The following is a 26,738-nucleotide window of genomic DNA, read 5'->3' as shown; positions in this document are numbered from 1 at the left end:
TGCCATCTTTTCAGTTCATCTGTTTCCCGGCTGAACTACTGTACTTTACTTTTCTGCTCTGCGATGCTTGCTTCCTACAGAAGGAAAACTCCTTCCCCCCTCTCCCCCACCAAGGTAGAAGAGCTTTTCTCTCCCTCCGACTCTGAGGGGAATGCCTCTCCCACCCCAGTTTTCCCAGCTGTTGCCTCCCAATTCTGAAATAGCTGAGCACCAACAGCCTCAGGAACTCACTTGCCAGCTCAGCAATGGAATCCAGCAGCACAGGAAGGGATGATGCTGGGCAGCAGGGAAGGCAGTACACCAGCAACAATCCCAAGCCTTCCCTAATAAACTGTGGGTTTTGCTGTTCTTGATGTTGTTATTTTTCTAGCCTAGTCTTCCTATTTGGAGGAATCATCTTCAATCCTGAGTCCTGTTGGAGGTCCCAGCAAATCAGCAGGCCTCCTTAGCATGTAGATGAGTTCGCTCCATGATGCAATTCTTTATATGCTTCTGGAGGAAGCTGTTGTTGTCCCTCCCACATTCCTCAGTTCTACCTCCTTCCACCATCAGAAGAGAAAGCATGCTTTTGCTGCTCCTTCCACCTCTGGGCCACATGTTTGGGCCTAGAGTCAGGAGGTTCCCCCTTCCTCCATGCAGCCTTCAGCAGCAATGAGGGCTGAGGGTCAATTCAGTTTAGGGAAAAGAAAGAAGAATGAGAACCATCATTTTTCTTCTGAATAGATGTAACTGGACCAAATACAATGAGTAAGATATTCTTTTACTTACTTTTAAACCTACTTTGTCTAAGTGTGTAATTCTTTATGCTTGGGTGGGCTAAGTGTGTAAGATCAATAACCTATATTTCTCTAACATGCTCATTATGCTATTTTAGATAATATTCTTTTCTGTGCAAGTCTTTTCGCTGTATTAAGCTCTGCTCCACTCAGTGGTCGTAGCTGTCCACTAATGGCTTCATAGGGTTATGGGCCCAGGCTTTTACAGAAAGAGAATTTTTCTTTTTTGGCTTGTTTTGTTTTTGCATGAGCATTGTTGTTTTTGAAAGAATACTCAGTATAAATGCTGAGGAGGATATCTTGCACAAGGAAATAGCCAGAAAGCATAAAGGGAAGATTTTTTTTCTTTTTGAAGTGATCTTTGTTTTACCTTTTGCTTAGACAAAAATGGCCAGTGTACTGCCTCACAATCCAGTGATTTTTAAACTCAGTCCCAGAGAGTTTTATCCCTGGAAAATTTGGGTGGAGAGGCAGGCAAGAATTCTGAATCTGCATAACATTTTGAAGGAAGATCCTCCTAGTTCAGCAGAAGGCTATGCAAACTGAGTAACCAATGACCTTAAACTCCAAGGACTAATCATGAATTCCTTAAATGGATCGGTGTTGGTACAGATCCAACACAGAGAAACTGCAAAAGGAATGATGGAGGAATTGTTTAAATTCTTTGGGGAAGGAGGAGATTCCCAAGTTGTTAATTTGGTGAGAGAGTTATCCAATATAAAACTGCAACCAAACGCAGACATTGATGAACATATGTCCCAAATTCAGTCATTATTACACAAACTTGCTTGTAATGATGTGCTTTTTATTAGGGTCTTTACCTCAGAGTTATTCAAGCTTTGCTGCTAGTTATAGAGGGTCAAGGCAACCCCTATCAGACTTTTCACTGTAGTAAGCTCTGCTCCATTCAGTGGTCCTAGCTGTCACTAATGGCTTCAGGTCCTTCATTTTGGATAAATATGGTGATGTGTGTATGAAGACTTCATGAACATATATCACTGAGCAAGCATATGATATGGAGACATCAGGAGTAACAGATAAAATTAAGCCATGGGAGGGTCAAAATCCGTTGCGACAAGTCAACCACTGACAGTGCTGCAGGCTAATGAGGAATTGCACAGATCTTCAATGGGTGAAATTGCATCCCAGCCCCTATTGCAGGCTCCATGTTAACTTCCTTCATTCCTTCTGGCTGCTGAAAGGTAAATGTTTTCATAAGGTTGGTAAAGAAAATGAAGAGCTCCATCTGGGCCAAAGTCTTCCCCAGACATTCACGGCACCCTACAAAAAATAAAATAATAAAATAAAATAAAATAAAAATAAAGGGAAGATCATGAGACTCAGACTTGAACCACTATCAAAAGAACTGTTTCACACATTATTTAAGAGCCAAGCTTGGTGCAACACTTGATGTGTCTATTTATTTAGGTAATGCAGTCATCAGGGAGGAGGGGTGTAACGGTATGTGGGAAAGACCTTGGGAGACTGGGCAAAGGGATGCTGCCACGGGAATGGACAGATGAGAGACAGCATAGCCCACAGCTGCATAATGGACGGGCAAGAAGCTCAGAAGGGACCTTCCCTAATTTCTTGGGGTGTAAAGGAGACAAGGAGAAAATTGTACTTTCAGGCTTGCAAGGTTCTGTCAACGTAGCTTTACAATAAAGTAGCATTAGCTCATCTGGTGGTGTTTCCCATCCGATTTACCCCACGGAGCCAACAGTGGGGGAGCATAAGGGGAAGAGAGGCTGCACTTTCCCACTGCAGCTTCAGCCTCTTCCACACGTAAGGACTGGCCCAGTCCAAAAGCTGCCTTGTGTCCCACAGTGTCATCAGGTTTCCTTGGAGCCCTGCAGGCCCTGCACCCCAAAGCACCCTTTTGCTTTTCAACCCAGAGCCACGCAGAGTCCATTTCTACCACATTTGTACCCAGTAGCAGGGAGAAACAGCAGAGAAGTACAAGAACATGGAGGTGAGTGTATATATGTTGCACCACCCACGCTGCAATTCCAGGTGCTTATCTGGAACAACTTCCACACCTCTGGATTTATTTGCATGTATCCTTGTAATGGAAGTATAGGAAATGGCAATTCCACCCATTTCTTTCCCTGTCCAAGCTGTGGTGGTGGTTTTAATGTATTTCCATTTAAATAAATTAAATGGAACACTGGTATGCTGTCATGTGTCACAATTTATTTAAAGAATTATAATACAAAACTCTTAGCTTCAGAAAACTGTTACCTAAAGAAACCTTTGTAAAGCCTAAGCATCAGTCTTTTCTCAAAAGCAGCCAAAACCATGGTTCAAAGCTGCTGCTAAAGTTTGGAGATAAGTCAATTAAGCTGTCAGTGCATTTACCTGCCCCATAGGTAAAAAAATCTTCTCTGAATACAAATTTCCCATCTTCATCCAAAAAGTGTTTAGGGTTGAACTTTTGCGGTGTCTCCCATTGTCTGGGATCAAGCAGAACAGAGCACAGGTCAGGGATCACCAGGCTACCCTGCAAAAGGAGAAAAGAGAACTCAAAACTATTTCTTAACTGTGGTTTTCACGAAGCATGCATAGCCCAAAGAGGAGTAAGTTCAGTTCTGAGCGGGTTTTGTGTCTGTGTGTGCCTTCTAGTCAGTGCTGACTCCTGGCGACTGCCTGGACAAGTCCATGCAGTTTTCTTGGCAAGGTTTTTCGGGAGTAGTTTGCCATTGCCTCCTTCCTAGGGCTGAAAGGATGTGACTGGCCCAAGGTCACCCAGCTGCTTCATGCCTAAGGTGGGACTAGAACTCTTGGCCTTCCAGTTTCTAGCCTGGTGCCTCAACCACTGCACCAAACTGGGTCTCTTTCTGGGTATACCTGAACTACATACTCCCCAATGGGTAGGGTTTGCACAGCACACTCACCTACAAATAGACATAACCAAGATTAAATGGCCTGCATTAGCATGTCCTCTTTATGCCCACAGCTGAGGCACTTAAAGCTCTCCTTGACTGTTTCAAAGAAGTGTTTTTCCTCCTTTGCCAACAAGATTTTTGCCATGGGCATGACCCGGCACGATTCACTGGCCCCTTTATTACTGACACAGTCAAGGCCTGAGATCTGCCCCAGTTGGCCACCTTAGGCTCCTGCAGTCATGCCTGTCCCCTCCATGTTGGCTTGGGCTGCAAGGAAGACAGGAAGCTGGCCTCCATAGGGGCATCTACCTGACCTGTGTTTTCCTTAGAACACATCAGGTCTTACACAGGCCCCTTATTACATGGAATTGAAACACCACTGGTCCTGTTTCTTCAGCACGGGCTTAGTGCTCTCTTGAAAGAGTGCTAGTCCTGTGCTACACAGAAGGTGAACTGCACGTGGGGGAGTTCTGCATTGCTGATTCTGCCCCCCACTAGACGCCTCCCAGGTTTTCTATTGCTTTGGCTGACAAGATGTTTTGCATTGCTGTACTCTTAATTTGTACCTTTGGAATGTAAGAATCAAATATGTTCAAATCTGTTGTGCACAACCTAGAGAGGGTGAAAAATGGGTTACTGCTGAGGCGCTGGATTTCATGAATGACGGCATGGGAATAAGGCAATTTCTTCCGATCCTCGTAGCAGATTGTTTTGTGGGGATCCAGTGCATTTTCTATCTCCTTCTGTACTTTCTCTGAAAATAAAACAAATGCATTCTGGTTGACAAGCAAGAATATAACCTCTTTAGGGAAGCCTCAAGAAACTCAGTCTCTACTTAGTTAAAGTGCGGGTTAAATTGCAGTTACCAGCTAATCTTGTAAAAGTTGTAACTAAAGGGAAGATTAATGCTGTTGTGCATACTTGGATACCTGAAATGGAATACAGGTAGTCCTTGCTTAACAACCATTCGTTCAGCAACCATTCGAAGTTACAACAGTGCTGAACGAAGGGTACTTATGCCCGGTCCTCGAAGTTACAGCCATTGCAGTGCCTCTGTGGTCATGTGATCAAAATTTGGGCACTTGGCAGCCCGCCCACATTTATGACTGTAATCTGTGCTTCATTTCCTCCCGCCCACCTATCTCCCCCCAATCTCTGCCCTTTTAGCCACCCTGAGCTTCGCCGCCTCTGCCACCTGGCACTCTACCCTGCACCCCCACCGCCCTGTGCTCTGCCACCCCTGCCGCCCCCCAGCTGACCTTCTTCCTCCGACTGCTGCCGAGGTGCACCCAGCCCGGCCCTTTGTGCGGCAGCTGACAGTGAAGGTCAACTGGGGGTGGCAGGGGGGGCAGAGTGCAGGGTGGCAGGGATGCAGGGTGGAGAGCAGGGTGGCAGGGGAAGCGAAGTGCAGGGCTGCCAAAAGGGCAGAGAAGGGGGGGAGATAGGCAGGTGGGGACAGTTGAAGTGGAGATATGGCAGGGCAGGAGAGGCATGAGGTCTTCGCCTAACAATGGCACGGCCCTGGACTAACAACCGCAGCTGGACTAACGAAACTGCCATCGCTAAGTGGTGCAGTCACGTGATGTTTCTCCTAACAATCATATCACTTGGCAACAGAAATTCCAGTCCCAATTAGGGTCATTAAGCAAGGACTACCTGTACAACTGCTTGGGGATTAATTTTCCCCCACACAGAGCATCTTCAGGTTTTGGAGCTACTGCTTTTTATATGTTTCCAGATACGCAAACCATCCAGCTCCGTTTCTGGAGTAGAACAAGTTCTGGCTGCAAATCTGGCAACTATGCACATATCTTCAGGGGAGGAAAATGTAATATGAATATGACTCCAAATAAGGAACTTGTCACAGCACAAACGTTCCTGCTCTGGGTTCCAGCCAATTAATTATGCCTTGGTTTGCTGTAAGTTTTCCCTCAAAAGTCACTCAACATCAACTTGCTACTTAACAATAACAATAATAATGATAATGATAATAAAATAATCCACCTGACTCCCAGTAATTCTGGGCAGATTACAAGTTGTTAAAACATTAAAAACAAGAAACAATACAAAAACACAAAACCAGCACAAAACAAAAGAGCAGAGATCGTAGAGGAAATAAACCCAGATGGGAACAAGGAAAAGCAAGAAAGGGGCATCAGTCGTCCTTGCCTAAGGCCTGGGCAAAGAGTCCGGTCTTCAAGGCCCTTCAAAATACCAGCAGGGTGAGGGCAGTTCAAATCTCAGGGGGAACCTCATTCCAGAGGGAATGCACTGCTATAGAGAAGGCACACTTCCAGAGTCCTGATAGCTGGCATTGTTTAATCGATGGAGCCTGGAGTGCACCAATCGTACCAGATCAAACCAATGGCAAGATACTCTGGGAGACAGGTTACTCAAGTAACCAGGCCCTATGCCATGTAGGGCTTTATAGGTAACAACCTTGAATCACACCAGGAAGCAAAGTGGTAACCAGCGCAGTTCACAAGGCTGAGGTGTAACGTGTGCACACCGAGGCATGCCCATCACTGCCCACACAGCTGCATTCGGGACCAGTTGAAGCTTCCAGGTGGTCTTCAGCCACAGCCCTGTGTATAGGTTACTGCAGTAGTCAAGCCTTGAGGTAACTGTCTGAAGGACCCCCTGATTTAGGAAAGGGTGCAAATGGTACACCAGATGAAGCTGGGCAAAGACCTTCCTGGCCAAAGGTGCTAGCAGGAGCTATGAATCCAGGAAGACCCCCATATTTGGACAGCAACGGCCCAGCAGATACCCAGTAGAGATTGGGACACCCTAAATTCTGTAGTTCTGCTAGCTGGCTTTCAGCGGACGCAATAAGGGCAGAGAAATAGTGACATTTCACCGCTCTTATTGCCATGAGATCATCCCTAATATGGTCTCTTACCCACCTCCAGTCAGACTCGTTTTGGTTCTTTCTCCAGCACCACTCCAGACATCTCTTCTGGCACTTCATCTCCCAGAGCTACTGGGTAAACCAAGGTGCACCTTGGGATCTGTGCACAGGGAGAGGCCACATGGGAGCAAAGTGATCCAAGGCCCCAGTGGGTGCCTATTCCAGGCAGCAACGAGGGCCTTGGCCAAACCGCCCACCAGATCCTCAGGGAAAACCCCAAGCTCTCTTTGGAATGCCACTGGTCCATCAATCACTTGGGGCAGGCCAATCAAATGGGCCTCATTCATGAAGCTGTTTTTCTTTATGATGTTGTTGCCATTGTTTTGATCTTCTACAAATCTTGGGATTCTCAATATACAGCCTTCACAATATCCCCCATCTTGAACATAGATGGTGCTATTTTGAATATGTGAGGATTACCATATGGAGAATGAGGTTATTATTTGCAAATAGCAGTCCTGAACAATCTTTTCCCCAGCAAAGTGTTATGAGTCCTATTGTTTCCAGCCAGTAAGGCCACTGGATGTGCTGAATGGGGAACAATAAGCCTTATGATCTAGTATAACTAGAGGAGGGCTGCCACAGAGGACTTCCCTATGATACAAAGCTTAGGATACTGGGCAGGAGTTGTACATTGAGGCTGCTTTTACGCCACCATTTTTCTTATTCTCCAATCCCTCAAAAGCAGTGTGAAATTATTAACAATCATTCATCACTGTCCTGCTTTGAGCTGCAGTGAGGCCTGGAGCCACACAACTACCCTCACACTAAGACTGACTTATTTGTTTGTTTGTTCATTTGTTTGTTTATTTTTCAGATTTCTATCACTGCCCATCTCCCCCAAAAAGGGGGACTCTGGGTGGTTTACAATAAAATCAACAACTAAAACCATAAAAAACATAAAATTACAATATAAATAGAGCATAAAATAGATATACAGTCCAAGTGGCAAAAGATCTCATTCACTGGGGAGGGCTCTACAGTGCCAGCCACCCCCAGGAAAAGCTATTGTCCTTCCCACCCCAGACAATGGGTCAATGTTATGGGGAAGAGGCGGTCCCTCAGGTAACCTGGCCCCATGCCAAGTAGGGCTTTAAAGTTCATAACCAACACCTTGAATTGGACCCGGAAGCTAACTGGTACCCAATGCAGCTCGCGTAGCAGCAGTGTTACATGTGCCCTTCTGGGGGCACCAAAAACTGCCCACGCAGCCACATTCTGGACCAGGTGAAGCTTCCAGATACTCTTCAAGGTTAGCCCCATGTAGAGCACATTGCAGTATGGGAGATGACCAGGGCATGAGTGATTGTTCGGAGGGCATCTTGATCCAGGAAAGGGCGTAACTGGCGCACAACATGAAGTTGCACAAATGACCTTCTGGCCACGACTGCCAACTGCTCTTCGAGCAGGAGCCGTGAGTCCAAGAGGACCCCAAGATTCTGCACCGGGTCTGAATGGGGCAGTGCAACCCCATCCAGAACTAAAGATGACAACTTCCCGGATACAGAGGAGCCATCAACCCGCATCCACTCTGTCTTACCAGGGTTCAGCTGAAGCCTGTTGTTCCTCATCCAGACCCCCACAGCCCCCAGGCACTGAGAAAGGGCAGTCACCGCATCACTTCCCTCACCCGGGATGGAGATATATAATTGAGTATCATCAGCATATTGATAATACCTCATCCCGTGGTGATGGATGAGTTCACCCAGTGGTTTCATGTAGATGTTGAATAGGAGAAATGCTAGGATGGGCTGAAGCCTGGCTGAACTTCAGAGTTCCTGCAAATGGGAAAACTCAATGCCCACAATTTCTACAGGTTGCAGTGTCGGCATGTAGAAGAGACAAATAGATTTAGCGCAGTTTCAAACACACCCCCACTGGGTCAGAAATAAATTGGTCAGGAGTGAAAGACAGACCATGGTGTGAGATCCACTAGAAGCTGATTCTAGTACCCAGGGACAGAATAAGAATTCCACATATGCTTACCACAAGCTCTTCTCACCTTGAATATCGGGATGAGCCACCATAAAAAACAGACCCCAAGAAAGGGTGACAGCTATTGTGTCTGTGCCTGCAATGAACAAGTCGACGGTAACTTGAACCAAATTGTCTTTATCGAAAGTAGATGTGGAGTCCTTTTTCTCCTATGGATCAGAAGAACAAAACTGAAGCCTATGATATTCAGAGTAATAAAGCTTAATTCCAACCATTGCATTGCACTGTTACTTAGAAGGATGTATTCCTGGCTACTGAATTGTAAGCCAAATCTATCCGTGAGACAAGGAACAGGACCTTCTCAACAGATCTTAATACATAAGGTGGATGGTACTGGAGAATAATCCTTTGGGTCCTAAGCCACTTAGGGCTATGTAGACTAATATTAATACTTTAAATTGTCACCTGATAGGTGTCAGCAGGCCTTCCAGCACTTTCAGGACCATTGTTATGTGGTTCCATTTAGCTACACCGCTTAAGGACTGGGTAGCCCCACGTAAAGTGCATTGCGGTTACCAGATCAAGAGGTTTTTAGGACCTGGATCACTGAGGCTAAGCTATTCCAGTATGGTACAGTCATAGCTAGAGCACCAGCTGAGACTGGACAGATGGTCTCCTTTCCCTAAAACTACTGTAACTCTATTGTCAGACTGGATTCAAGGAGGGTATTCAAATTATGCACCTGTTCCTTTGGATGCTGGTCCAGAACAGGTCACTTGTCTCACTCCTACCTGAGAACTCCTTAACCTCAATACTTCTATCTTATGAGACATTCTATCACTGTCTCTAGCTGGCTGTTAAGCAGCTGCATGGCCTCTCAGGTGGAAAGGAGAAATAGAACCAACTGCCAGTGACACTATACTCCACATCTCTAGATGGCCACCCTAAAAGCTTCTTGGGTCTGAACAGAAATCTCTTGTTGCCACTCTCTGGGTGGTACTCATGCACACAGGAACAGATCCTCCATAGTATTCTCCTGCCCTATTGCCATGACTGTGTCTCCAGTTCCCAACCCACTCAACTGGTGTAGCCATATCCCTGCTTTCAGAAATGCTTATAGGCACACCTGAAATGTTTCCACCTCCAACACTTCTGGAAGAACATTGTCTGTAAAACACACCAGAAATTCACAGATGATTCCATACTTAGCCAAGTCTGTTGCCCAGGAAGTATCAAAATAACTGAAGTTCACATGATTTTTACTTTTGCTGTCCATGAAACTCCTCTAACAGAGGTAGGCGAAGTCAGATGCTTTGGGGGCTGCAACTCAGTCTGCTGACCTTAGGAGCAGCTATTGTCTACCCAGTGATGTGATAACATCATTAGAAGGGATGGGGGTCAAAAGACTTTGGCCCATTTTTTTCAAGGGCTTATGGGTAGGCATGGCCTCTGGAACAACTTTTCCCATCCCAGACTTAGTTCCCCCAGTTCCTAACAAATGGCCCTAAATTAGAAATGTTGATGTGTTTTGGGCTAGGCTGGGCTGGGCTAGGCTGGGTTGGTGTTGTTTAAAGCAAGGATGAAAGCAATTTTCTTCCCAGGGACCTCCTCTCATACATTCCCACTATAAACCCTCTAAAAGAACCTAAATAATGAACCATTTTGGAGGAGGTGGGGGTTAAAAGTGGAAATGGGATTAGTTTTAATTCAAGAGGTCTCTTGAAACCATTTCCAGCCTTTCTCATCATTATTTTTTATTCCGTCTTCCATTTGTTTCTAGCCAAATCCATTCTGAAAGTAACCATGTGTTCATACTTTTTCACGTTTGCAGGACATACAATGACGCTCCTCCACCCTTTCTATTCCAAGTATTCTTCCTGAGCACATTGTGCTCTTCAGATGTTCATTCCAACTGTGGGAATTACCCTTTGTTGCTGCTTATTCATTCAGCCGCTTCCAACTCTTCATGACTTCATGGACCAGCACACGCCAGAGCTTCCTGTCGGTCGTCAACACCCCCAGCTCCCCCAGGGACAAGTCCGTCACCTCTAGAATATCAGGGAATTACCCTACCACAGTGTTTATCTTGGTGATTCAAAACCTAGACAGGCCTAAGCAGGTTTTGCACATTAAAACACAGAAACTTACTTTGTCCATATGAGCTAAATAGAAGTCAATGTAGCTTTGTGGTTCACTAGATGACTGGGAATTCTTATAATTTTCTATCTCCTTCTTGATAAAGGAATGTATAAGTTCACAGGAGGAAAGTGCCTTCTTGTGAGGCCCAGGGATGTATTGCACAAGTGAAGGGAGGATGTTATATATCTGCAGGAAGAGCAATAGTCATAATCATAATTGCCAATATCCTTGGTAGCATGGGCATGTAACATCTAAGCTACCATATGGAGTTCTTGCTGTTCTCTGAGCTTGGTTGTTTGCTTGCAGATGCTTCATCACCCAACTAAGTAACATGTATTTATTTATTTATTTGTTTCTCAAATTTGTACCACCACCCATCTCCTCCCAAGGAGGGACTCTGAGCGGTTTACAATAAATTAATCAATTAAAACATTAAAACAATTATCATAATAAAACATGAAATACAATACATCATCATGATTTTCCCTCTGCATTGTAAGATGTATTATCAATGCTTGATCGTGCAGAGAGGGCATGCTACGGACCCCGTCTGTAAAAGAATTTCATCTGGCGGGGTCCAGGAAGCGGGCCTTCTCCACAGTAGCTCCTGCCCTGTGGAACATGCTGCCCCCAGAGGTGAGATTGGCCCCATCGCTCCTGGCCTTTCGGCGGAGTCTGAAGACCTGGTTCTGCCGCCTCACTTGGGGTGGAGTGGGGAATAGAGTTACATGGGGATGGTTGTTATAGACCACTCCTCCCACACTTGGACTGTTTTAGATGTTTCATCGCTTGGATTTTTATTCTTTGTTTTTATTTCTATTTATAGTATTTTTATTGTATTTTATTATTATGATGGTTTTAATCATTTGTTGTAAACCGCCCAGAGGCCTCTGATGGGAGGATATGGGCAGGGATAAATTAGATAGATAAATAAATAAATAAAGATAGATAGCATTGGATGAGGTGGAGCAATGAAGCATTTCAGGGAATTATAAAGCAATGCATTCTAATGCAGTAGGAGGGGGGGGGACTCTTATTTACTTACCATCTCTCCAAAAGTGCCTCTGAATTTTGTAATATTATTAATGTGTTCAACAAGCTTTTGGAAAGCATCATTGTCTCTGAGAACAGTCTGTCCAAAAACTGCTGCATGAATTATTTTGGAGGCTGAATGCATGATGGGCAATGAAGGATCCAATGGTTGTCCTATATACAGAAATTAGCAATCCATTACGAACACAACAGAACAGGTAGTAGGAAAGAATATTATGTATAGCAAAATGCCTGCCATTGCTAAATAATGAAACAGTAGGCAGGTTAGCCAGAGAAAGTCTGCCTCCCTAACCTTTCAACCATTAGCCTACATACCCTTTTTCTGGGCAAAGGTCTCCACCAGCTGACAAGCCTCCTCTTGTATGTGATGTTCCAGACTCTTCTTCATTTGTCCCAACTTCTGCAGGATAGATTTTCCAAACTGTCTCTGCTGTTTCCAAGTTTTTCCATTGGAAAACATGATGCCTATAGCAAACAAGAACCATTAGTATGCTTTATTAGAAATATATTCTTGTTTATTAGAGACATACTGTACACCATCTTTCATTCAGGAAATCAAGGCAGTGCACATCACATCTTCTCCTCCAGTTTTTCCCCACAGCAACAAAGCTGTGAGGTAGGCTGGGCTGAGAGCAACTGGCCCAAAATCACCCAGTGAGATTCAGTGGCTGAGGGCAGATGAGAACCTGGATCTCCCAGTTACTATTCAAACACCTTAACCACAACGCCATATTGGATCTCAGCAAAGGGTGGTCTACAGCAAGATCTGAGATCTGGCTTCCAAAGCTGTTTCACCTACCCATCCCCCAAATCCCTGTCTTCCTGAACCATTGTTACCCACCTGACCTAATCTTTCACCAAATATCCTAAAATCACTCTCATTTTATGTTGGTGGCAATCAGAAATAAAGATCTACCCCAGTATAAAATGACTGAAAAGAAACAAGCATGTATTGTCTGTCCACTTACCCTTTCCATTTCCCAGAATTTTAAAAAAAGGAATTACTGGTCGCCCAGACATTGCTTCAGAATGATCAATTAGCCCATTTTTCACCGCTCTGAATCCGGTTAATACAATCACTGGTATGTGTCCGATCCACAAGGTGAAGACGTCTCCATAACTGTTTGCAAGCTGTAAATGGAGTCAAAACATCTGACAAAGTCAGGGCAAGGAAAGAGTTAAGTATTATGTGAAAAATATTGTTGCATTTCAAATATTTGTGGTTATTAATTTCAAAGCAACTGCAGATACGGCTTTTTCAGTCTGGATCTGTCATGAGCACTGATGGTGAGCAGGAGGGGGCCCCTATCCAGGGGGGAAAACGCATGCGTGGTAGCGAGAATTTGAGCTGCCTTCAAAGAGACCCAGAACAGACCCACCTTGACTTTTGGGGTTTATCTGTCTGGGTTTTCTCATGCTTCTTCAGTTTGGTAGGATTTTCTGTCTAATGTAGCAGTAATAAAGCACTAGAGACCTATTCCTCGTCTCGATGTGGTTCCTGCCTGTTAGGACAGGATCAGAATTATAAGAGATGGTGGTTGAGAGAAAATTTACCCTCTTTGATCATGCTGTGGTTCAGATAGAAATCAAATATGCATGCATCAAAGCTAGAGGGGAAGGAAATATTTTGATAATGGTCTGTCCACAGCAGAAGGTCCTGTGGAATTTGGAGGAAGAGGAAGAAGAAGAGAAGGAAAGAAAAAATGCCAGGATTGTGTGGTTAGTCATTTAGTGAATTCATTCATTCATTCATTGGTTGGTTTCACTCCCATATTGTTGTGGGCTAAATGGTTGCTGTCATGCACTGCCTACCGCAGAGTAAAACACAGACGCTGATTCCTAGGAGAGCAGGTTCTGGTTTATTTCATACGTAGTGTCAGTTGCGAAAAAAGCTGAGAGTGAGGGGAGCGCGCCGGTGCGGGGTTTAAATACCCCGCGTCGGTCAGCGCCCCTCACCCTGGGTTACGTCATCCCCCCTTTGTCCTGCATGCTGTCTTGCCGGTAGGTGAAGGGTTGCGAGGCCCCGCTGGTGCCCCGGGATCGCCCATCATCGGTTTCCTCATTCAGCCGGTGATTGCTGTCAGCTGGGCGATCTCCGTTGCGCTTGTGCTAACAGCTTGGGTGTGCCTCGCGATCCGCTTAGCCTTTGTCTTTTCTTCTTTCTCCTTTGTGAGCTGATGGCTGCTTCCTCCGGCTAGAGTCTGTGGCTGTTGTTGTGCGTGCTATGCTTATCTTGAGCCCCTTCCTCTGCTTCCTCGTTATTGTCATGTGTGCCGTTGTGCTGATGTCTTCAGCTCAACGGCACTCATGACAGTTGCATTAACTCACAAAAAAGAATGAGATTTGGGTCTGTTCTTGAAAGACATAGCTGTCATGCTGAAGGTGTATTTTGTATAGACCTACCTTTCACCTGCCATTTTTGTTTCAGCAAAAGTATGTGGCTGCATCACCTTTCTGAAGAATCTGTGGATTTCCTGGACATTGGTCCACGATGATCTCAGCTATAGCACCCAGGCTGAGCCCATCCATTTCAAAATCCACAAGCAACTTCCTCTGTGCTTTGAAATGATCCAAAATCAGACTGATAGCTGCAAATGCAGTAGATTATATGGTATTCTTCACAAGTGGGTCCATTGCTCACACAATGCACGTTGAGGTAATGGTAAGGAAACTGAGTAGAAGTCTAGGAAGGCAAAGTATAATTTCTGAAAGAAACAGAGTCTGTTTCTCGAGGGCTGAAGGTGAGAAATAAAGAGACCAAATTTTATAATCACCACCTATTGCTGCTTTGAAGTGCCCTTCCGCATAAATTGTTCTTGTCACATTGTATATTTTTCCTTTGCACTCCATTACTGTTGCACTCCGAGATTTACACTTTTCCCTTTCCACCCATGGATGTAGTCATGTAGCAAGACATTCCGGAAATTCTGGATTTCACTTGGATTTAAGTTCCTTAGACCTGCTTGTCCCCACACCAATCTCAGTATTCTTAGTCAGATTACCAGACTGAAGGAAGCAGCTACAGGGCACTCAGTCTGGTGCTCACCTGTTGTTCCTGTCCTGAATGCGAGTTTTCCATCTCTTGAAATCAGGTGCATACTGTCAGCAATACCTGGAAGCAGGAAGAGTGCCCAATGCCATTCCAGTTTGCAGAAGAAAGGTTTTTCAGGTTGGTTGTTGTTGTTTTTGTGTGTGTTTGCCAAAGGAGAAGAATAATGGCTGACAATGCTGCAGATGCCAAAACAGTGGTGATACAGAAGGGTAAAACACTTTGGACTACTTAGAATTTTAGCAGGAGTAGGGATTTTCCAGCTTCTGATGTAAACTCTGCTCAGCAAAGTATTCATCACAAAAGCAGTTTGCAAAATAAGAGGTGCAGTCTGGAGATCTGCTTGGTAAACATCAGAATTGCAAAACAGCCTGATCTTGGCTGAGCAAACAGGTTCCACAGCAGTTGAGGGCTTCTGCCCCCAGCCCTGCCTCTTGGAATGTCCCATCCACTGTGCCCATATCTCCATGGGGCAGCCAGCTGAAGTGGAGGGAAGGGAGGGAAGAAAGTGATGAGGAAAAAGCTGGGAATTCCCCACAAGTAGCTCTATTTTACATGCACACACACACTCATGCAGATTCTGCACATATTCCCTGCCAGAGCAAAGCTGATGGCAACTGAGGTCTGGTTGCAAGCTTTAAATTCACAGGAAGTGTTTAACCAACTCAGGTGAAGAAGAAGGAGAAATGCATTCGCATAACAAGCTAGCCTTAGTTAATTCCCATTGCTTAGAATTCTGTTGGACTGTCCATTTGCTTAGTTTATGCATCATGTGAACCCACAAATGGGCTAATTCAGTGACTGGGCTGAGTGTGCTGTCTGAGTGCAACCAATTTTGCAATCATAGAAAAACATTGTAATCCTTCTTCAGAACAATGGAGAGATTCCTCTCTTTCATCTATGCCAGCCTTTCTCAAGCTTTTGACCCTGGAGGAACCCTTGAAATATTTTTCAGTCCTTGGGGAACCCCTGCACATTCAGGTTCAAAGATAGGCCAGAAGTTACAAAATTATTATATTTGTTTCATGGGTAGGCCTGTATAGATGTATTAACAGTGTTCTTCAACTAAAAATCAAGAATAAATTACCTCTTTAATGTGAAGTTGTCTGAATTTGAAATATTCTTTTTAAATAATTCGTGATCTCTCAGGGAACTCCTAGTGACCTCTCACAGAACCCGAGGGTGCCACAAAACCCTGGTTGAGAAACCCTGGCCTATGCATCTTTGGTCTCTCGCTTTTCAGCCATAAAGTTGTGTAAGGAATGGCGGGCAATTCAGAACAGTAAAGGGAATACTTTTTTGTTTCTCTCTTTCTAACTTTACAGCATGAATAATATGTATCTACTTTTGTGAGTGCAAAAAACAATTATGTCAGATCCCCCGTTCAAGGGTTTCACAGAAACCCTTATCAGGGCATCTCCCATCGTGTCATTCTCACAGGTTGCAGGATGGGAGGAAGATGGGAGGGGGTGTGTGAAGTTGGAGTGTAAAGGGGTTGTTTTGGCTATAAGCCCATCAACGACGCGAGGTTGAGATACGACAGGAATACCATCTGGATGGGAGGGGGAGCGACACGCTTCGTGGGAAAGGGGACTAGCGAAGGGAATGTAGTTTAAAGTAGGTTTTGGCGGGAAGTCTTTATTCGCAGCTTGCCTTCTGTACCGTTCATTACGCTTCAATAAAACAGTTCAAAGAACTCCAGTTTCTTGACTGTGTGTGTGTGAATGCTCGAATGAGCAGGTGCTGACAAATAATTACTGCAGGATCAACAAAGAATAAAATATAACATATTTTTGCCCCCATTCTGTTCAGCATCTCACACCACCAAGTCTTTCTCAATGCTGACTTTTCCCCACAAACTAGAATTCAACTTTATTGACAGGATAACAGGATCTTGAAAGCCTGACAGTGTTTCTCCTTTTTTCTATTTTATACCAAAGAGAGTCAAGGCAGGGCTATCGTGAGCTTTTTCCTCAATCCACCCCATTTTTCTGCGCTAAGTTTGTGTTTTCCTAATGGCTGCCAGATACCTTCTTCAAGGCTATCTCCATACTCCTCTACAACAGGATGCAAGTCATTCCAGATTCAGCAGCATGCATGCATGCATGCATGCATAAATAAATAAATAAATAAATAAATAAATAAATTGGTGCCAGATGCCTTCATTTCTCCAACTATAGAATGTGCCATAGTTGTAGGAAGTAAAGGATAAAATCCAAGAGAGGAAGGCAATGACAAACCAAGATAATGAAAGATAAAGATACTGATAAAACAGTAACATAGTCATGGTGATGTATGACTGTGAAAGCTGCTCATTGAGAAAGGAGGAGCAAAAGAAGGTAATTTTGGAGATAGTTACTCCTGTGGGCTGCAAGAAGAACCAACCAACTGGTCCTGCATCAAATGAACTCTGACTACTCCCAAAAGGTAATGATTAGCAAATAGAAGCTTACAGATTAAGGAGATGTGATACCAGCAGATGATGGACTAGAAAAAAATATAACCATGGCTGAGTCCAACTCACCTCTTGGGAATGTTGTTGTGGGGAAAATAGGCAGGAGCATTATTACTTACTAGTATTAGAATTAGTATTATTTGTGTATAGCTTTGTTTCACAAGTAGCTCTATTTTACACTAAATGGGATACCCACACACATTCATATACGATTTTTATTAAAGATTTTTTTAAATGGAAGATAAAAACTAATACAAACTAATATAAAGTAAGGAAAAGGAAAGGAAAAGGAAAAGAAAGAAATCAAAGAGAAAGCTAAAAGTGCAAGAAAGGGAGAAAAAAGTAAAAGAAAAATAGTAAAGAAAGAAAAAAGATACAAAGAAGAAGCTTCCTATCTTCTTTACAGCAGTTATAAGTACAATTATAAATTTACCTCTTACTCTATGGTTACAACATAGCTCTCTTCTTTCCATACTGTCTAATCATCAAAACCATAAAGCATAAGTTCATTGTTTTCTGTGTCACGCAAAAAGTATCTTTAGTGATATATACCAACAGTACATCATTTTATAAAAATTCTCTTTAAGATTGGGATTAATTTGAATTAAATTAGAAAAACAAACTGGACCTCCATGAGAATGTTTTTTGTTTAGTATTAAAGAGTGCAGACGTATGGTGGATTTTACAAAGCGAAAGATGAAGGTAGTAGGAGCCAGACGGTGATGCTGACTGTAACTATGGAGTGCCACTTGAGACCAAAGTATTAAGGGCACAGGAAGACAAAAGAGGAAACCAAGGGGGTAAGTTTGCCTTTTCTTTTTCCCTTGCTTGAGACACTTTCATTTTGGGATTATAATATCATAATTATCATAGAAGAAAAGCAGCAAGAATGGAGTGGAGGAGAGGATCACTAGAGCAACTTGTAGAGAGAGAAATTACACCGGATCTGCTTCAGAAAATGTTTGAGCAACTGGGCAGTAAGCTATCTGAATCGCTTGACACTAAATCGACAGCTTTGAACAAACAATGGGTGGAAGACCTGTGAAGATGAAAGAGGAGATGAAGGAATGAGCTAAGAAGATGAAAGCTCTGTAAAGCAAGTGTCTGGAGACGTAAAACAAACTAATGGCAAAGCGGAAATTTTGGAGAGTAAGGCAGAAGTTACAGATAGAGAGTTGGAAAGAGGACTAGATAATCTGGCTCTGTTGGAATGGAGAGAGAAGGAGTTTTGTTTCAGATTTAGAGGAATCCCAGAGGATTCTGGTGAAGATATTAGAGAAAAGATTATTAAAGTCTTGGCAATTTTTTTGGATTGGAATGAGGGGGATACAGAGGCAGAAACTGATATATAGAGTAAAAATATTTGTGAGAATGTGAAATGTTCCGAAGGATGTTTTGGCGCACCTTGTCAGGAAGAAGACAAGGGATCACATTTTGCAGCAGCATTTTAATAGAAGACTGAAGATTGATGATACAGATATAATAGTTCTTAAAGAAATTCCTATTAGAATTTTGCAGAAGAGAAAAGTATTCTTTTTCGACTGAGAGATCAAACTAGAAAAAGATCCCGTTTTGATGGGACAAATTGGAAGATGTGGTTTTTACTTTTAAACAGCAGAGGTTTCGACTGAATTCTGTCCAGAAGGCAGGGAATTTCTAGAAAAATTCAAAGAGGAATTGGAGGAGATTGAAATGGAGGTGTCAGAGGAGAGGACACAAAAACTCCAACCGGTGCAACAGGAAACAGAAAGGGATGATACTGAACTAGGTACTACAGGTATCAATTTTTATAAAATTTTTGCTTGATTATGGATTACCTATGCTTGACATCGAATATCTTCAGCAAAGGATCGTTACCTTGTCGTGGTGCTGGAGCTTGAGCACCTCAATGACGCCATGAGCTAAACCGTGAAGGGCCACCCAAGACGGGAAGGTCATGACAGAGAGGTCAGACTAAATGCGATCCCTGGGGAAGGTCATGGCAACCCACCCCAGTATTCTTGCCGTGAAAACTAAATGGATCGGTACAACCAGAGATATGTCGGTATACCATCGGAACAGGAGACCCCCAGGTCGGAAGATGGTCAAAATGCTACTGGGGAGGAACAGAGGATGAGTTCAACTAGCCCCAGATGTGGTGACGCAGCTAGCTCAAAGCCGAAAGGACGGCTAGCGGCCGACGGTGCTGGTGGTGAACGGCGAATCCGATGTTCTAAGGATCAACACACCATTGGAACCTGGAATGTAAGATCTATGAGCCAGGGCAAATTGGATGTGGTTATTGGTGAGATGTCAAGATGAAAGATAGACATTCTGGGCGTCAGTGAACTGAAATGGACTGGAATGGGCCACTTCACATCAAATGACCACCAGATCCACTACTGTGGACAAGAGGACCACAGAAGAAATGGAGTAGCCTTCATAATTAATAGTAAAGTGGCTAAAGCAGTGCTCGGATACAATCCAAAAAATGATAGAATGATCTCAATTCAAATTCAGGGCAAGCCATCTAACATCACAGTGATCCAAATATACGCCCCAACCACAAATGCTGAAGAAGCTGAAGTAGAGCAGTTCTATGAGGATCTGCAGCACCTACTGGACAACACACCTAAAAGAGATGTGATTTTCATCACAGGAGACTGGAATGCTAAGGTGGGCAGTCAAATGACACCTGGAATTACAGGTAAGCATGGCCTGGGTGAACAAAATGAAGCAGGACATAGGCTGATAGAATTTTGCCAAGACAACTCAATGTGCATAACAAACACTCTCTTCCAGCAACCTAAGAGACGGCTTTATACATGGACTTCACCAGATGGACAACACCGAAATCAGATTGACTACATCCTTTGCAGCCAAAGGTGGCGGACATCTATACAGTCAGTAAAAACAAGACCTGGAGCTGACTGTATTTCAGATCACGAACTTCTTCTTGCACAATTTAGGATCAGACTAAAGAGATTAGGGAAGACCCACAGATCAGCTAGATATGAGCTCACTAATATTCCTAAGGAATATGCAGTGGAAGTGAAGAATCGATTTAAGGGACTGGACTTAGTAGATAGGGTCCCGGAAGAACTATGGACAGAAGTCCGCAACATTGTTCAAGAGGCGGCAACAAAATACATCCCAAAGAAAGAGAAAACCAAGAAGGCAAAATGGCTGTCTGCTGAGACACTAGAAGTAGCCCAAGAAAGAAGGAAAGCAAAAGGCAACAGTGATAGGGGGAGATATGCCCAATTAAATGCAAAATTCCAGAGGCTAGCCAGAAGAGATAAGGAATTATTTTTAAACAAGCAATGCGTGGAAGTGGAAGAAGACAATAGAATAGGAAGGACAAGAGACCTCTTCCAGAAAATTAGAAACATCAGAGGTAAATTCCAGGCAAAAATGGGTATGATCAAAAACAAAGATGGCAAGGACCTAACAGAAGAAGAAGAGATCAAGAAAAGGTGGCAAGAATATACAGAAGACCTGTATAGGAAGGATAACAGTATCGGGGATAGCTTTGACGGTGTGGTCAGTGAGCTAGAGCCAGACATCCTGAAGAGTGAGGTTGAATGGGCCTTAAGAAGCATTGCTAATAACAAGGCAGCAGGAGACGACGGCATCCCAGCTGAACTGTTCAAAATCTTGCAAGATGATGCTGTCAAGGTAATGCATGCTATATGCCAGCAAATTTGGAAAACACAGGAATGGCCATCAGATTGGAAAAAATCAACTTATATCCCCATACCAAAAAAGGGGAACACTAAAGAATGTTCAAACTATCGAATAGTGGCACTCATTTCACATGCCAGTAAGGTAATGCTCAAGATCCTGCAAGGTAGACTTCAGCAATTCATGGAGCGAGAATTACCAGATGTACAAGCTGGGTGTAGAAAAGGCAGAGGAACTCGGGACCAAATTGCCAATATCCGCTGGATAATGGAAAAAGCCAGGGAGTTTCAGAAAAACATCTATTTCTGTTTTATTGACTATTCTAAAGCCTTTGACTGTGTGGACCATCACAAATTGTGGCAAGTTCTTAGCGGTATGGGGATACCAAGTCATCTTGTCTGCCTCCTGAAGAATCTGTATAACGACCAAGTAGCAACAGTAAGAACAGACCACGGAACAACGGACTGGTTTAAGATTGGGAAAGGAGTATGGCAGGGCTGTATACTCTCACCCTACCTATTCAACTTGTACGCAGAACACATCATGCAACATGCTGGGCTTGAGGAATCCAAGGCTGGAGTTAAAATCGCTGGAAGAAATATTAACAATCTCAGATATGCAGATGATACCACTTTGATGGCTGAAAGCAAAGAGGAACTGAGGAGCCTTATGATGAAGGTGAAAGAAGAAAGTGCAAAAGCTGGCTTGCAACTAAACCTCAAAAAAACCAAGATTATGGCAACCAGCTTGATTGATAACTGGCAAATAGAGGGAGAAAATGTAGAAGCAGTGAAAGACTTTGTATTCCTAGGTGCAAAGAATACTGCAGATGCTGACTGCAGTCAGGAAATCAGAAGACGCTTAATCCTTGGGAGAAGAGCAATGACCAATCTCGATAAAATAGTTAAGAGCAGAGACATCACACTGACAACAAAGGTCTGCATAGTTAAAGCAATGGTGTTCCCCGTAGTAACATATGGCTGCAAGAGCTGGACCATAAGGAAGGCTGAGAGAAGGAAGATCGATGCTTTGGAACTGTGGTGTTGGAGGAAAATTCTGAGAGTGCCTTGGACTGCAAGAAGATCAAACCAGTCCATCCTCCAGGAAATAAAGCCAGACTGCTCACTTGAGGGAATGGTATTAAAGGCAAAAATGAAATACCTTGGCCACATAATGAGAAGACAGGACACCCTGGAGAAGATGCTGATGCTAGGGAGAGTGGAAGGCAAAAGGAAGAGGGGCCGACCAAGGGCAAGGTGGATGGATGATATTCTAGAGGTGACGGACTCGTCCCTGGGGGAGCTGGGGGTGTTGACGACTGACAGGAAGCTCTGGCGTGGGCTGGTCCATGAAGTCACGAAGAGTCGGAAGCGACTAAACGAATAAACAACAACAAAACATTGAATATAAATTTACCAATAATCAAATTTGTCACTGCCCATCTCCCAGAAGGGACTCTGGGCGGTTTACAGTAAGACATAAATGAGAGAAATATAAAACTGTAAAATACTATAATACATAATAAAATAAATATGATAAAAACCCCAATGGCTGGAAGTTCTCTGTGATTTGCAAGCAGAGCAGGTCCTTCTAAGAGACTAGCCATCCCCAGGAATGACTACTCTCTCTCCCGCCCCAGGCATGATGATGGAACCAGGTCTTCAGTTGTTTCCTAAAGTCCAGGAGGGAGGGAGCCAATCTCACTTCCAGGGGAAGGATATTCCAAAGAGTGGGGTCTGTTGCCGAGAAGGCCCGCCTCCTGGACCCCACCAGATGGAGTTCTCTTTTTCCTCCTCAGAAGAGGAAAAAAAATCATTATTTGAAAAAAATTAAAACAACATATAATTTGTCTACATGAGACATGTTTTAAAGAAGGACATAAAATAATTTATTTTTAAAAATTTGGGTAAAGAATTTATTTCAGCAGGAACAGAAAAAGAAAAAAGAAAAAGAAATGGAGTTGTTTTGTGTATAAATCCCCAACTAAAACCAGAACTTGTATTGACTGATAAGCATAGTAGATTTGATGGGGTGAAAGTTAATATGCATGGGACTAAGACTTTGATACTGGGAATTTATGCCCCAAATGAGGACAATATTGTTTTATAACTGACTTATGGAGAGAATAGGTTTCTCTTACAAAAATTTGTGTTTGATGGGGGCTGGAATGGAATGAGCTCCCCAAAATCGGACAGAACTTCTGAGAAAAATATTAAAATCACTCAAGGCAAATTATCAAAATTTTCTTTGATTTGATGGACAATTTAGGGCTGGTTGATATACAGAGACAGAAAAATGGCAATTCAAGAGAGTATACCTACTTTTCTTAAAGACATTGATCCTTTTCAAGAATAGACATGATTTGGACTTCAAAGAACTTGGCTACTAAGGTTTATAAAGTAGAGATATTACCAAAGACTTTTTTGGATCATAATCCTGTGAGTTTGGTTTATAAAAGAAAATCTAATTCTTTTAGATGGAGACTAAATGGAAGGTTGCTACAGAAAGAAGCAATAATGAAGGATTCTAAAAAGAAATTAAAAGAATATTTTGAAAATAATTTAGGTAAAGACGCTGCTTTAAGAATGGTTTGGGATGCAAGTAAAGCTTTTATTAGAGGTTATTTTATACAACATAATAGTGAACTTTAAAAGAAGAGTCAAGAGAAAACACAAGCTATTTTGGATGAAACCAAATGGTGTTTATTATTATTATTATTTGATTATGTTTAATGGCATACCACAATTCTCTTCATCTTCTTCCTTTTTGACTCACCACAGACTTTTGTATCAATGTCTAATGCTCCAGTACTGTGGTCCTCAGGTAAATGAACTAGTCCTTGCACAGCCCTTCCGATGATTTCTTTGAGACCTCTGAAGCAGATGGAGCAATCAGGGATATCACAAGATATTCCTGAAGAGCTGTGGATTGTCACCAGGTGTTAGTTAAGATGGAGAGCATTTGCCCATACAGTCACTAGGAGTTTGGGCCAGCTTTTTATTCCTGGACATAACTTGGCATTTGGTTACAAGAGCCATCCTTACTCCACACTCATGGTTCCAGAATCTATCTCTATAAGTTAAGATCTTTCTCAAGCATATGTAGCTCGGAAGGAAGCTAGCCAGTTAGCTGATGTTGTTGCTAGGTTAACCTGCTCCCTCGCTCAGTGCACATTTCTTAGAATCATGAGCCCTTGCAACACAATATTAAAGGTTGGGGAGTGTTAGGGAGATCCCTGGCAAGGAAGGAGGGGGCCCCTTCCGGGGGGAAAAATGCACGCGCAGTGTAGAAAGCCTTGGGCATCTGGCCAAGAGGATCAGACAGGACCCACCTTAGAGTTTCTGGAGTTTTTCCCTTAGAGTTTGCTAGTTCGGTTCAGTTTTGGCAAGATTCTGTTTATAGGGTAGAACAATAAAGACCAGAGTTTCATTCCTGATTCAGCGTTGTTTCTTCAGCTCATTCCTGACAGGGAGTGTCCTGGGATGACACCTATCCCCCCACCTGCCACTGTGGGCGATCCACAAAAGCCTTTTAAAAAGGGAGAAGACATCCCTTCAGACAACTGACACCATTAGGAAATTTCTCCTAAACTTTTGCCTGATCTTCTCCACCATTCATACAAAAGCCCTTCATATACCTAAAAACTCCAGTCTTGTTCCCCTGATTCTTCAGAGTCAACATATCCATCTGCTTCCAGTTTTTATCATAGATTTGGTTGCAGGACCCTCACTGTCTGCTCATCTGAACATACCTGCTGCCTTGTGAGGATTATTTAGAAAAATACCTTCATGAAAGTATCATGGCGAACCGTCCATCCAATTCTCCAAAGGCTTCCGAAGAGAGGGAAAGGAACAGGTCCAGGAGGGAATTTTCGACGTGCCCAAAGAAGCTTTATGAACTGTATTGTCAGGAAGCAGATTCCTACAGCAGTCAGGAACTGATACACTTCCATCTTTAACTGACAGCACTCTGTCTTAAATGAATCAAAATATTGTCCTTTTCTGGTTTATGTTCTTGCAAGATTTTGTTGCTTCATCTGGAGAAGATGCCAGCTTAGTATATGTGATAATTAGAAGGCAAAACAAGCAAGAATGCTGGCATCCTCTAAGCCTCATTAGAGACATTTACCACATCGGAATGTGTCCTTTATCTTGTGTGATTTATACAGGAAGACAAGCTTAACTGCAATGGATCTTGTGACTGTTTGCAAGGAATTTAGGGGAATATGGGAAATGAGGAAGTTATTATTACCACTTGACTTTTTCTAGCTAGTCAGTGACCATTAATTTTGTGTTGCAATCAGTTGGATGCCATCTTTATCAGCTCCAAGCATAACAAAAAAATAGAACACCAAAAATATAAAAATATCTGGCTCAGTATGTAAACCATCACATGGTCATAACATCCTAAAACATCCCTCAGCCATCAACAGACAGTGAAACAGTAGTGCGAACTCCATGGATATCAGATTGGAATAGGATGGAAGATAGGTATCAATGAAAATTACAATAAGGCTTTAATGAAGCTACAGTATTTAGCATCGTATACGTTAATGGATGTCTGCAGTGATTAAAAACTCATCTCAGTTCAAGCCACTGCTAATTGAAGCAAGTGCTTCAGAAGAGTTCAACACTTCACACAAAATTCTCTCTTTAGCTGCTTTATTATTTCTCTCCTTCGTTTACCAAGAAGGCTCTGTATAGATGGTGCTCTTCTCCCCCAAAAATATGCCATGCAGTTGAAGAACATACTTTTTTAGGTTAGTAAATTTCACAACCACCTGCCCATTGTTGACTATATAATGACTATCCCTTAATCAATAGGGTCATTCCTGCTTAATGATTGGCACAGCCTTTCAGTTTTATCTGTTGCATAATACTAGACTTCCACACTACCTCTGCTACCAAAACTGGTACTGTCTGAGAATTTGTAACTGGGTGTTGTGAGAAAAATGCCAGTTAAGGAAAGCAATCAGTGGCTTCCCTGGCTTCGTTTCCCCACCCCCACCCCTCCCACTAACACCACCTGCCAGTGAGAATAACAACCCCCAATCACTCTCCTTAATGTGGTAGGAAGCTTGGTGAGGGTACACAGGGTCTTTGGATGGCAGATTTAGCTGTAAGGTTGCCCAGCTAGTAGGTCACAGGAACAGATGCTGTCTACGCCTGTGATCTATCAGTGGTAGTTCACTTAATTTCGGAAAATAGTGTGACAGAGAGGTCCCATGCTGGAAGAGGGGTGCAGGGTGAAGCAGGAGACACCTTCTTACATCTGGAACTGCCAGCTGGATTATTATTTGGACTGAATTATTATTATTTTATTAGCACTCTTTCAAAAGATGCCTTTAAGCTGCTTCAAATATGTGGAGGAGTTGGTTGGAATCGGCTGCTGGTTTTTGAATACCACGCATACTGATAATACAATTTGCCCTTGAGATAAGAACATAAAAATAGCCCTGAGACCAGACCACAGACCTTCTCAGTGATGGAGACATACTTCCATCCCTATGTTGTTCCCCTGCAAAAGTTGTTTGGAGTTACGCTGCTCCCAACCCAAAAAAATAATATTGAGGTTTCTAGACCATTTGCCTTGGGTTGCAATCCAACATATTTTATAGGTCAGGAAATTTCACAACCACCTGCCCATTGTTTCCAGAGATAATGACAATCTCTTAATCAATAAGGTCATTATTGCTTAATGATTGGCACAGCCTTTCACAGTTTTATCTGTTGCACCCATCCTTCTCTGCAGTTTAATTTTCAGGAGTAATAGACCTGTTTGATGGAATTCGACACAATTGGATAGAATTAACATAATGGCTTTCCAAAACGTTGTTTACTACCAATGATCTATAATAAGATATCTGACCTTC

The 26,738-nt window shown here is 43.1% G+C and overlaps 2 protein-coding genes across 2 annotated transcripts in view; one reads left to right on the top strand and one right to left on the bottom strand.

Annotated features, from left to right (window-relative positions):
* Nucleotides 1-26,738, top strand: part of ABCC5 (ATP binding cassette subfamily C member 5) — a 528,771-nt gene that overhangs the window by 242,645 nt on the left and 259,388 nt on the right. The gene's annotated exons all lie outside the window — the stretch shown is intronic.
* On the bottom strand, nt 1,879-24,818 carry LOC134499854 (cytochrome P450 2A3-like). The gene is made up of 9 exons (XM_063306724.1): nt 24,651-24,818; nt 12,668-12,830; nt 12,015-12,164; nt 11,692-11,852; nt 10,656-10,832; nt 8,575-8,716; nt 4,228-4,415; nt 3,135-3,276; nt 1,879-2,057 (listed from the first exon to the last, which is right to left on the bottom strand). The coding sequence occupies exons 1-9, from the start codon at nt 24,816-24,818 to the stop codon at nt 1,879-1,881; spliced, it is 1,470 nt and encodes a 489-aa protein (XP_063162794.1).

This window comes from Candoia aspera, chromosome 6, assembly GCF_035149785.1.
Source record: "Candoia aspera isolate rCanAsp1 chromosome 6, rCanAsp1.hap2, whole genome shotgun sequence".
Lineage (NCBI taxonomy): Eukaryota > Metazoa > Chordata > Lepidosauria > Squamata > Boidae > Candoia > Candoia aspera.
The sequence above is the reverse complement of the archived record's forward strand: the minus strand, read 5'-3'. Positions and strand labels throughout refer to the sequence as shown.

What these genes read in the sequence shown, in the direction of transcription:
- LOC134499854 (XM_063306724.1), bottom strand. Translation starts at nt 24,818, where the DNA reads ATGGAAGTGTATCAGTTCCTGACTGCTGTAGGAATCTGCTTCCTGACA. An exon ending in GCCATGATACTTTCATGAAG is followed by an intron (nt 12,831 to 24,650) that starts GTATTTTTCTAA and finishes CTCCATTTACAG; the next exon opens with CTTGCAAACAGTTATGGAGA. An exon ending in AATTCTGGGAAATGGAAAGG is followed by an intron (nt 12,165 to 12,667) that starts GTAAGTGGACAG and finishes TGTTTGCTATAG; the next exon opens with GCATCATGTTTTCCAATGGA.